Raw genomic sequence first — 11,925 nt, forward strand, 5'->3', positions numbered from 1 at the left:
GACAGAGTTGTGCAGGCAGGTAGACACATGCATGGTGACACACAGTCAAGGACAGAGTTGTGCAGGCAGGTAGACACATGAAGGCACACACAAATGCACGGACAAATGTGACGTGCAGACACACACACACACACACACACACACACACCTCTGTCCATCCCACCATCACCCTTTCATACTCTCGTCCTTGTACCTCTCCTCCCGTACATGAGAGCTACAGGCCACCATTCAGTAGGTTAGGCTACTGTACAGACCTCCACCTGTGCCTGCTATTGAACCAGGAAGTGCGTGTCTAAATACCCTTATGGGCTTACAACACTCCAGTTAACATCAGCATGGCAGCCCTTCACACACTGACATTGGATTTTATTTCTGCCTCACCTCATGCTGTGTTTTTAAAGTGTGTGTGTCCTTACGTGTGTGTGTGTGTGTTCCCAACATGTGTATGTGTGTTCCTAATGTGTGTGTGTGTGTGCATTCACCCCCCCCCAGGTGCAGTTGACATTGTACACCTACCTGTCGACCGAGTTCATCAGCACGGTGACCATCTACAACGCCATCCGCAGGGTGGGCACGGTACTGCAGGTCATGCACACGCTCAAGTACTACTACTGGGTCGTCAACCCCCAGGACCGCAGCGGAGTCACGCCCAAGGGCCTCGGTAAGAGAACACAGACACAGGAGCACGTGGACACAGGAGTAGACACACATGCCTCCCTACACACACACATACACACACACCGCACTCTTTCATATTTCCACTAACACACACTTTTCTACACACACTGACACAGACGGATACCTCTCCTCCTCTCCTCCCCCTAGACTAGTGTTGCTGTAGTGTTGGCATGGAAGTAGAGCAGCACACTACTTTTATTGAGTGAAACTGGGTCCTTCATCCAGTCCTTTGTGTCCCCTGCAGAATGTGCTTTCCTGTCCTTCTTGTACCTCTATGTTGTCTGCTAAACCTAGAATAAATATGTTGTATTGTCTACCTACAGCTGTGAGCTCTGCATGGCATCCTAAATCAAATCCTTTTGAAAATGACTTTGTCCCTGCGTGTCTGTGTGTGTTTGTCTGTGTTTGTCGTTGTGCGTGTAGACGGTCCGAGACCCAATCAGAAGGAGATCCACTCTCTCAGAGCTTTTCTGCTGCTGTTTGTGAAACAACTCATAATGAAGGTTAGTGTGTGGCTGGTTTATGCTTTGTTATATAATGAGAATCTCGTTTGATTCAAAACAAATATTCCAGCTAATATTTCACCTTTTACACCTAATGTTAATATACAATAAATATGATCGGTGAAAAGTTTGATTTATATTCTGTACTATCTATTTTCAGGATTACGGAGTGAAGGAAGATGAGCTTCAGAGTATTCTCAACTACCTGCTCACCATGCATGAGGTTAGAAAATATCAACTACCCACTAGGTGGCACTCTAAGCCAACAGCTCCGGCTCCTTTCTTCCAGATCCTCTCTGCTCTATACTATGGATAGACCGACCAATCACACTGGGCCGGGGAAACGACAAGGCTCTTTTTAACCGTTGCAAAGTTTCACCAAGCCCTCCCTCACAGAAGCCTCTGTTTTTACACTGCAGTGATGCATAGAGAAATAATAGTGCTGTAAAACCAAGCAGGAATCATCCCTGCAGGAACAAGGGGGATTTCCGCTCTCCTTCAGGGGTTCCACAGTCTTTTATGGATTGTTCATTCATCAGATGATTCCATTGTTTCCGTTTATTATTCATTCCATCAATATTTGTTGTCAATGATGAATTATCTTTTTCCGTAGCGACCATTACTAAACGCGATGGAAGTTGTGCGCTGGTTTGATCTTTGATGTCGTGTGTCACCAATTAATCAATAATTAGTGCGAAAATAAACAGTATTAATTATTGCACTTACATGATCAATGCCTGTGTTTGTGGCACACTCTATCTGCATGCATGTGGGTGTCTGTAATGTAGTGTGTGTTTTGGAGTCTGCTTCATGATGATACATGATGTATCAGCACACCCACTAGCCAGACTATTCATCTCTCATTGGGTTGAAAGGCGATGCTAATTGTGAGCTCATTAGCGCGCGCGCGCACACACACACACACACACACACACACACACACACACACACACACACACACACACACACTCACACACACACTCTTTATCATATTGTTAATAATGCTAACAACAGAGCCTCCTCCGGGCCCCCTCCCTCCTGCACCCCCCGATCTGATTAATTCAATTCAGTACAACTTTATTTATTTTCCCAGGACGACAATCTAATAGATGTGCTTCAGCTGCTGGTGGCTCTGATGTCGGAGCATCCTGGCTCCATGATCCAGGCCTTTGATCAGCGCAACGGAATACGGTAGGCTTAGGAATAGAATGACCCCGCCACCCATCATGGAACTTCAATGGGGATGCCCGTTCTAGTAATTTGGCTTCTATGACAGTACTGTAACTATAACGTCATCTCCCTCTGGGTTTGCCATCTCCCATGGCAACGGGTGGCACATACTCCACCACAGGCCCTGCGGCCTCGGTGTCTGAGAACAAGATCGTTGTGACGTTAGCCTACTTCCTGTGTGCCTTCGAAATGGTACCCTCTTACATTTGTAGTGCCAGAGACAGTACCCTATTTCCTGTATAACAGTGCACTACTTTTAACCAGAGGCTATAAAGGGAATAGGTTTCCATTTCAGATGCAGCCTTATGGTTCTGTCTGTGTTTCATGAAGCCAAAATGAAGCCAGATGACACTGAGGCCAATAAAGACGCTTTACTGGCTTCATTTGATCCTTTATCTGCAGGACTATTGACATTCAGCGACGACGGCACACAAGATTTGTCTAGCTTATTTAGTCACCTTGTTTGCGTTCCCTGTCACAGGGGGTTAAACGTAGTGTATTAACCATGCATGTCTGGCCTGGTGTCGGATATAGTCCCACTCATAAAGGCTTCAGGCAAACTTTGTCTGATGCACATTTTGGGTGCCTTCTCATTTTTCTTGCCACTCATGAAGGCTCCAACCGCCTCTATTTTACAACCAAAGTAGATGTCCTATACAACTGTATACTAGGTTCACAAAGCAGATATTATCTGTAATGAAGTGATTCTGTAAATGTTTGGTTCTGATACACTCTTTTAGGTTTTATAGTTTGAGATACTGTTACATTTGCTTAAATATGTGATGTTTGTTATTCATGTATTTTTCTTTGTTTCTGTACAGGGCCATTTACAAGCTGCTGGCTTCCAACAGTGAAGGAATCAGAGTTCAGGCGCTCAAAGTCTTGGGCTACTTCCTCAAGCACTTGCCCGCTAAGTAAGAACTCTAATATGTTGGTTGCACTTACCTTGTACTCATGTCTGTAGGATATTATTAAGAATTGTCCATACGTTCAGTCACATAAAAGCACCAAATTCTGCCTTGGACATTAAAAGTATATTTATTCCAGATTAAAGAAGGAGTCAGTTTGGCTCAGTCATTTATGTAATAATTCCTATTCTATAGTAATTTACCCGTAGGCAGCCAAAAGGGTTTTCAATTCAAAATGGCCTCTCCTCAGTTGTATATTATAAGAGCCAAATCCCATCATGGAGCTGAGTATCTACAGAGAAAAGGGTCTCATTCAGGTGGAGGTCGATATCTAATCTTCTTTCAGCCTGCATACTGTAGTAAAAGGAATAGCTGGTATTAAAGACCTTTCTAAATCTCGCTCTCTGGAGAGTAAATTGCCTCTAGTTGTGTAGAAGTGTTTATAAAACAAATTAGCCACTCGTAAGTCTCCTTTGGTTCAGCGAACAATTAAGATCGCTGTCAGAGTTTAAAGAAAACAGCCCAGGATGAAATACAGTGCAGGGCTCATTGAGGCTCTATTTCCAATTTTACTGATTCCCTTTTGATCTCCCACACTTTTGATCAGTGTTAGTGCATATGTCTTCAGCCTCAGCCCCAGCCCCAGCCTCAGCCCCAGCCCCAGCCTAAGCCCCAGCCTCAGCCTCAGCCCCAGCCTCAGCCCCAGCCCCAGCCTCATCCCCAGCCTCAGCCCCAGCCTAAGCCCCAGCCTCAGCCTCAGCCCCAGCCCCAGCCTCATCCCCAGCCTCAGCCCCAGCCTAAGCCCCAGCCTCAGCCTCAGCCCCAGCCTCAGCCCCAGCCCCAGCCTCATCCCCAGCCTCATCCCCAGTCTCAGTGGCCCCCCCAAAAACATTTTTTAACTCTTTTTTTGTTGTTGTTGTTGAAGGATCTCAGTCCAGCTTTCAACTTTAGTCTTGAAAGTTGTAATAGTAGAATGCACAAGGTGCAATTTCGAAATTGGGTAGTGCATCATCAGTTCCTCTTGTCATGTTAGTCATTGCATACCTTAGAGAGCTATTTATAACTTGTCAGAAATGTCCAGATCAACTAGCCCTTGTCAGCTAACATTTTTTAGCTAGGTTATTTAGCCCATAGATATTGTTGTAATGTTTGAGTCACTCAAATATCACATGAATACACATTAGACATGCTTTAAAACTGCAACATTTGATCGGCACCCCATGATTTTTTTTGGGGTAGAATTGCAGGAAATACGCTTTACATCTGCAAAATGTTCTCTCCACCAACAAGAGGGGACTGAACAGTTTGTGTCATAAACAGTGCTTGTGCCCATAGAAATAGATGTGGGGCATGCATGCGTGAGTCATGTAGAGGATGTTCCGTAATGCTGGAAGGGGGGCCTGAGGGAAAAAGTTTGGGAACCCCTGTCTTAGACAGTCAGACTCTCTGCTGTCTGACTATAGCACCTTTATCATCCCAAAATATTTACAGATGAACAGTACTCAGAGATGAAAGCTCTGAGGGATACTTGTCTTTGAAGGGTCCTGACAAGCCTCTGCAGGGGTGCTTTTCTCATATCTTTCAACTGTGTTCAAGTGTGTTCTGAAGTACTGGTAAGCTTACACAAGCGGTGGTTCACAAACCATTTCCTTTGTCAGTCCTCAACCAACGTATTCACAAGGATTTTTCTATATATTTGCTGCCGGATTTGACCGACAACCCAAAATGGAATATGTACGGCCCACCATTTTGGAAACATTGCTTGCTATACCATACAATGGTGCCAGGTAACGCTTTTGTGAATTTATAGGTAACTGTCTAGTTAAATTTTTTGCATGTAATTAAGTGCGACCTGATACACTGATCCAGTATGTGTGGATACGGTGATCAATGCGCTGTTACCAAATGTCAATGGATTCTCACTGACTGTTTGACCCTTGATCTTTGTTCCAGGAGGAAGTCAGAGGTCATGCTGGGTCACGGCCTCTTCTCCTTGCTCAACGAGCGACTGATGCTCCACTCCAACCAGTTCAGCATGACAACCTACAACGTGCTCTTCGAGGTCAGTTAGTCCCTCTCTCATCTCTTCCTAGCCGTGTATGTGTAGGAGAGTCTATAAGAAATGTATGTGTAGGAGAGTCTATAAGAAAATGTAGTAGTTGACATACGAAGCTAGTTTCTCTTTGCCTCCCCCATAAATCCTAATACTAACACCCTCCATTTTGTATTTGCATTGGCTGATGATTTCCGTCACTGTATTAGTTCAATTATACATGCACTGATTACACATGAATTAATTCTGAATACACATTATTTAGATTCAAAGTGTGTTTTCTGAATTATTGAATGCTTTTATAGTATTTTTGATTGAGTTGTATAGAACGTGTAGTTAAACTCTAGTTTTACTGTGGCTTGCATCAGCTCTAGCTATTCTCCTTCTGTCTGGACCTAAATAGCATATCACCTCTGAAAACATTGCAGTCCATTTTGAAGCATGAGGTACTATTATTACCCATTGGTAATACCTTTAATGTGTACTGTATGTTCCTTAACTCAAATGATGGTAGTTTATGTTTATGTTCCTTAACTCAAATGATGGTAGTTTATGTTAATGTTCCTATGTTATAATGGCGTACCGAGACTTTTAATGGACATACGCAGTAATGCACACTATATTAAACTCCACAGGAATCATGGACTGGTTGTATCTGGCCTTGGAAACGACGTATTTTGACACATAGGAATATATGGGATTGTCAAGACCCTGCTGTTACTGTGAAATATTGACGTCTTTACGATTCAGCACTGATTCTTGTTACCTATTTCTCTGTAAAGACTTGATGAACACATACGAACATATGTGGATTTCTATATGGCCCAATGTACCTCTTCCCTGGTGCTGCTGTTAGTATGAGATATAGATGCGTAAAAGTATTTATATACCTCTTCTTTCTCCCTCTCCCTCGTCTTGTGTAGATCCTGGTTGAACTGAATACGTATGATTGTGGAATTGCAATGGGGAACTCATGTACTTCTTGGTGCTGTTACTATGAGCTATAGATTCACATAAAAGTATTTATGGGTCTTCTGTATTTCTCCCTCTCCTCTCCTTTCCTCCCCGTTTCTCTTCTTTCTTTCTCTCCTTCTCTGTAGATCCTGACCGAGCAGATCTGCACTCAAGTGATCCATAAACAGCATCCGGACCCTGACTCCACTGTGAAGATTCTCAACCCGCGTGAGTCACCCCTCGGCACCGCACAGCACCCCTCCGTACCCCTCTGCACCCCACCACTAAATAAATCACCTTTACCTACTGCTGCATGCTTGACCAGACCTAGAGAGCCTCCTCTCCCTTACAACCGGTGCCAGTTATATACTGGATAACAAATGTGGAGCATAGTTTGTAGGCTACATATCTACACTACTCAAGCGGTAAGTGATCATATATGGTTAGACGAATAGTGGTCGTGTTGGGCTATAAGATTCAACTGCTACATTTTAAGTCAATACATTTTATGAAAATGCTATTAAAAAGAGTAGCTATTGAGAAAATAAACTACATAAACATAATGAAATGATAACTGGAAATTATATTGCGATAGTATATTTTTTAAATAATGTATCGCAGCAAAGTAAAGTTGTGAAATATACATTTTATTCAGTTGACGTTCACACAACAGCTGAAGTGGAACTGAATAAAATGAGTGCATCGTTAAAGAGCTCATGAAATCAACACCAGGCCTTGCAGCATTATGCACAAACATAATAGTTCCTAGTTTTGAAACTCAACTGTCATTTTTCAAAAGTAGATCTTTGGTCCATCCGGGAAATGATGCAACAAACAATCTTAGATGTCAACTTAGTATTTCATCAAGTTGATATACTATGGCATTATTTAGTCTTTTTAATAAGAGTTTAGAGAAAGAGGAATTTATACTTCAAAATTTACCTCGCAGACCATTTTACAGTTTTTCTTGGCAATTAGAAACATTTCAAATGATTTTTGAATTATGACCCTGTCTTCTGCAAAGGGGTTCTCATTTGATGTTCACCTTTTTAATATTCCGATAATGTGCACATACAGTAATTTAAAGTAATACTCCCGGAGACTAGCCATTTTCCTTTACTACCGGGGGCATATTTTTATATACATGCCTCATTAAGAGGGAAAACGTTCATGCTTAGTTTCTGTATGATGCAACGTAACAAGCTCATAGCAACCCCATTGATCAAAGCAATGTACTTGTCTCATCCTGTCCTAGTCTAGTATTTTCAGACCATTACTTACCTCTAATTTCACGTCAGCTCTCAAAACCTTTTCATATGTGGGAGAATCAACTTCCTCAGCTGTGGCGGAGAGGGGGGAAAAAACGGAGTCAGGCTGAAATCACAACCCGAGGATTACTTTATCCCTGCTCTAATCTTACAGTTAAACTCCATAGTGTGTGTGTGTGTGTGTGTGTGTTCCACATCTCATAGCCACACATTGATTAGCATAGGCCCTTCACTGTGTTAAAGGCATCCAGTCGTGTGCTGCATAAAACACAAAGAGACAGTCCAATGTGCTTTTTGCATGTGAACCGAACACACTTTATGGGAGTTGTAAGCAATGGGAGCACCGTGGAGTCTGTTTCTCCTTTACCGTAGCTGCCTGCGTTCTGTTCTTGATGTTATCTGCTCTGAAGCCTCAAAATGGGCCTGATTGCAGTCTTTAGTAACGTCAGAGCGAATCAAACAAACTAAGGAAGTACCGTTTCCCTTAAATTAACTCCATGGAAAGAAACCACGACCAAATGGGGGAAAATACCCCATACTTCCCTCCCTCCATCCCCCAGTAACATGCAGAGGTAATTTTCTGGCAGTGAGAGTTCAGCGATTCATAATTTGATTGACTAAGGGTTATAGAAACAACATAAACGTCTGTGCTGCGAGGGGGCCTCGTTGGTTACCATCGGTTACCGGCAAGGTCCAAGACGGCAAAGTTAAATCATAAACCCCCCCCCCCTTCCCGACTCAAGCTAAATGGACACTGACATTGTCTATATAATTCATCTAAACAGGCAGTCTCTTTAGGTTAATCAAACAAAGGGTTCCAGGAAGCCTGCATATGACTTTGGCGCACGCGGTACACAAACACACAAACACAGACATACACACACACTGTTGCACAAACACACACAAGTGTACGCAGGCACACACAGACACACACACAGCTCTGAGTTGAAACAATCCCAAACTTTGTTTGATTGTTTCCACCACAAAAATGTTGAAGTGTCTGCTGACAGTCAAATCAAGATGGCTTGTGACACAATGATTCACACATGTTGAGATTAATTGTTTGATTGTGTTGTTGAATTGTGGTCTGACTCTTACTCCCTTCTTCTGCAGTTGATTTGTTTCATGGAACGTGTGTATTCATTCAAAAATATCATTTTTTGGTGCAATTTAGGATATACAATTTGAATCACTCATAGGGAGTAAAAGTTTATTATACAGTATAAATATTAGGATATTTTTAAATGTTTTAAAGTCAGTATTGTAGCATGTCACTATTTTCAAAACAATTAGAATTTATTTACATGAATTCTCAGGTTCTGTCCCTTGCTTAATCACTTCTTATTTGGTGAATCAGTATTAAAAAGTCCTTATTTGAATGAAGATATGATATTTTGACAGACAACACTCTGTTCTCTGCGTGCCTCTGCTGACCGTCTGTTCTGTACCAACCGTGTCAGTAACCCTGCCGTGAAAGTAGTGCGTCTGTGTCTACTAAACCGTGTCAGACACCGTAACGGTGCATTAACATAACGTGTTTTGCTGGGTTTTGACAGAGGTCCTGAAGGTGATCGCTGCCCTGCTGAAGAACTCTCCCCTCTCCCCAGAGAGCATGGAGGTGCGCAGGGTCTTCCTGTCAGACATGATCAAACTGTTCAATAACAGCAAAGATAACAGGAGGTAAGGAACGTCTCAGCCCTGGAGTGGACTACACTACAATAGACTACCACTAAACAAGAACTGGGTTCAAATAGTATTTGAAATCTTTCAAAAACGTTGAGTTTGCTTGAGCCTGCCTGGAGTGCCAGGTGGGCGGGTTTTGCTGTTTTGTGACTATTCCATTGGTTCAGTTGCGCCAGGCAAGCTCAATCAATCCACTCTAGGGAGTATTTGAAAGGAAACAAATACTATTTGAAGCCAGGTCTGAGCCCTAGTTCCTCATGCTGGCGCCATGCTGGGGCTTTACTGGGGTGAGGCCAACAAGCTTTGTCTTTCGTATGCTCAGAGTACAGGATGTTTTGAAGATGTGTATCCTTTTGTGATATTGTTTATCTGTACACTACATGAGTGTGCTGTGTATGTAGAATTGTTTTCAAATGTTTGTGTGTTTGCACGCACATACTGTACTGAGTCTTCAGTGCGCTAATATCTGTGTGTGTGTGTGTGTGTCTATCAGGAGCCTGCTGCAGTGCTCTGTGTGGCAAGATTGGATGCTCTCTCTGTGCTTCATCAACCCCAAGAGCAGCGAGGAGCAGAAGGTCACTGAGATGGTGTACGCCATCTTCCGCATCCTGCTCTACCACGCCATCAAGTACGAGTGGGGCGGCTGGCGCGTGTGGGTGGACACCCTGTCCATCACCCACTCCAAGGTCAGAGAGCTCATTAACCCCCTCAGACGGTCAACCAAACTCTGCCACACGGAGAGACGCAGGGCTTCTGGATCTTGCTCTTCCAATCTCTCCTTCTTTTTTTAGCTACATTCTTTTCTCTTTTTCATTATTTTGTGAACACACACTCTCTCTCTCTCTCTCTCTCTCTCTCTCTCTCTCTCTCTCTCTCTCTCTCTCTCTCTCTCTCTCTCTCTCTCTCTCTCTCTCTCTCTCTCTCCCGCTCCTCTTACTTTCTCTCTCTTTCTTTAGCACTCTGAAATGAGACTCCACTCACCTCGCTGCCCTTTCTCTTACCTCAGCTTCTGGAGGGCGCTCAGACGTCAAGATCCATCTCAAGTCTCTATCCAACCAGTCAGGGCCTTCCTTGTTTAAGTTTGATCCTGACATAATAACAGTCTCACCCTATAAGCTACCAGAGGAAATATCCAAAGATCCCTGCTAGCCTCAATGACCCACTCATAGTGATAGTGACTGACTAACAGAGAACTGCCTCTCTCGGTGCCCATCAGATCTAGCCTGGTGGAAATCTTGTGCTGATTATGATGTAAGAACTACAGTTTGCTGGCTTATTGGAATCAGTTATATTCCCTCTTCCATCCCTTCCAGTCATTTATTTATGTATTGAGTTTCCCTCCCTTTAGTTAAACATAAGCTACCAGCACTTCTTATTTCAGAAACTCCATTTTAAAAAGGCTGTTTAAAAATGAATTGTTGATATTGGATTACAGAGCCAGGTTCCAAGGCAGTGAAGTAATTTGGTCGGAGTCGGATTGTGGTCTGGGGTGGTTTCTAAAGCTTGGGAGATTGGTGGTTGGTTGAGGGAAACAAGGCTATTTTTGTGTTGAGGTGGATGTCTATGGAGTTCTGAGGATGTAGTGATGGAGAAAGGCCACAAGGGGGCACAGTTACACCATTTGGCTCTGTTTCTCTCCTTTTCTCAGGACTGGGGTTGGTTGGCTTGGTTACACTGTATTTGCTAGTCCAAAAGCTCTCGACCTCAACATTTACGTACCCCACCTCAGCTCTGTCCGTGTGTATCTATCCTAAAGGTTGTAGGCGAAAAAAAATGTTTGTGTATCATATCTGACTGAATGAGTTGTCATATCATTGGTAAGGACAGTGCTGAGTAAATATGAAGCCGTGGAGAAAAAACTAATAAAGCTACAAAGTGACATCACCGCCAGTGCTGGCTAGACTGCTCCAAATCAATCTGCTGCCGTTTCTGCATTTTTGCCTTGGACTTTCATGTGGCTTATCGTGACAGTCATTTTTCAGTCATTTCCTTTTTGTGATGTATTTTTGTACTAAAGCTTTTCATAGATAAATGATTGGGAGTATTTAACTTCAGCTAAAACATCAAATCGCGAATATTGCTTTCTACACTGTAGAATATAACAGTAAATACACAGCATCTTATTTATTCATGAGACCTTTAAAAAAAAAAAAATTGTATAGATATATTGTATATTAAAGAATCGTTTTGCAGAAACATTACCCTTTAAATTAGCTGGGAGCAGATGTGAATACACTTGTTAAAAGTCATAGGCTTGTCCAATTGACATCAGTCCTATGCAGTACAAAATCAACCCAAAGTGACTGTTTATTTGTAAGTAACACCTGGTGTATTTAGGGTTGTGTGTCGCCCCGAGTTATTGTTGTAGCACGTTTCACAAGGCCACAATCACACAGTGCTCTGTAGTTTCACTTTACAACACTGCCATACCAGCCGCTGTGCAAAAAAGTGTATGTGTGTAAAGGAATTGATCATTCTGTTCAGTACCGGACAGCTTGTACTTGCCTTTTCCCATAATTACACAAGATTAATGCTATTGCTGCTTAGCTCTGTTTACAGTGCCCCAGCACTAATCTAAAAACAGCACCACACACACACATATAGAGGGTCCCATGCAGTCTTTGAATTGGATAGGTGCGCGGGCACTA

General features: G+C 42.9%; 1 protein-coding gene across 1 annotated transcript in view; it reads left to right on the forward strand.

The window, feature by feature from the left end:
- LOC311109953 (lipopolysaccharide-responsive and beige-like anchor protein) overlaps window positions 1–11,925 on the forward strand; it is a gene marked incomplete at its 3' end in the record, with an annotated part of 160,036 nt that overhangs the window by 147,098 nt on the left and 1,013 nt on the right. Inside the window, exons 14-22 of the mRNA XM_084188470.1 lie at window positions 493–661; window positions 1,102–1,181; window positions 1,342–1,404; window positions 2,275–2,372; window positions 3,233–3,325; window positions 5,273–5,381; window positions 6,473–6,554; window positions 9,151–9,274; window positions 9,771–9,963. Of these exons, the coding sequence (XP_084044596.1) occupies window positions 493–661; window positions 1,102–1,181; window positions 1,342–1,404; window positions 2,275–2,372; window positions 3,233–3,325; window positions 5,273–5,381; window positions 6,473–6,554; window positions 9,151–9,274; window positions 9,771–9,963 (1,011 nt within the window). The remainder of the gene's footprint in view (window positions 1–492; window positions 662–1,101; window positions 1,182–1,341; window positions 1,405–2,274; window positions 2,373–3,232; window positions 3,326–5,272; window positions 5,382–6,472; window positions 6,555–9,150; window positions 9,275–9,770; window positions 9,964–11,925) is intronic.

This window comes from Coregonus lavaretus (genome assembly GCF_964263955.1).
Source record: "Coregonus lavaretus genome assembly, contig: SUPER_35_unloc_1, whole genome shotgun sequence".
Classification (NCBI taxonomy): domain Eukaryota; kingdom Metazoa; phylum Chordata; class Actinopteri; order Salmoniformes; family Salmonidae; genus Coregonus; species Coregonus lavaretus.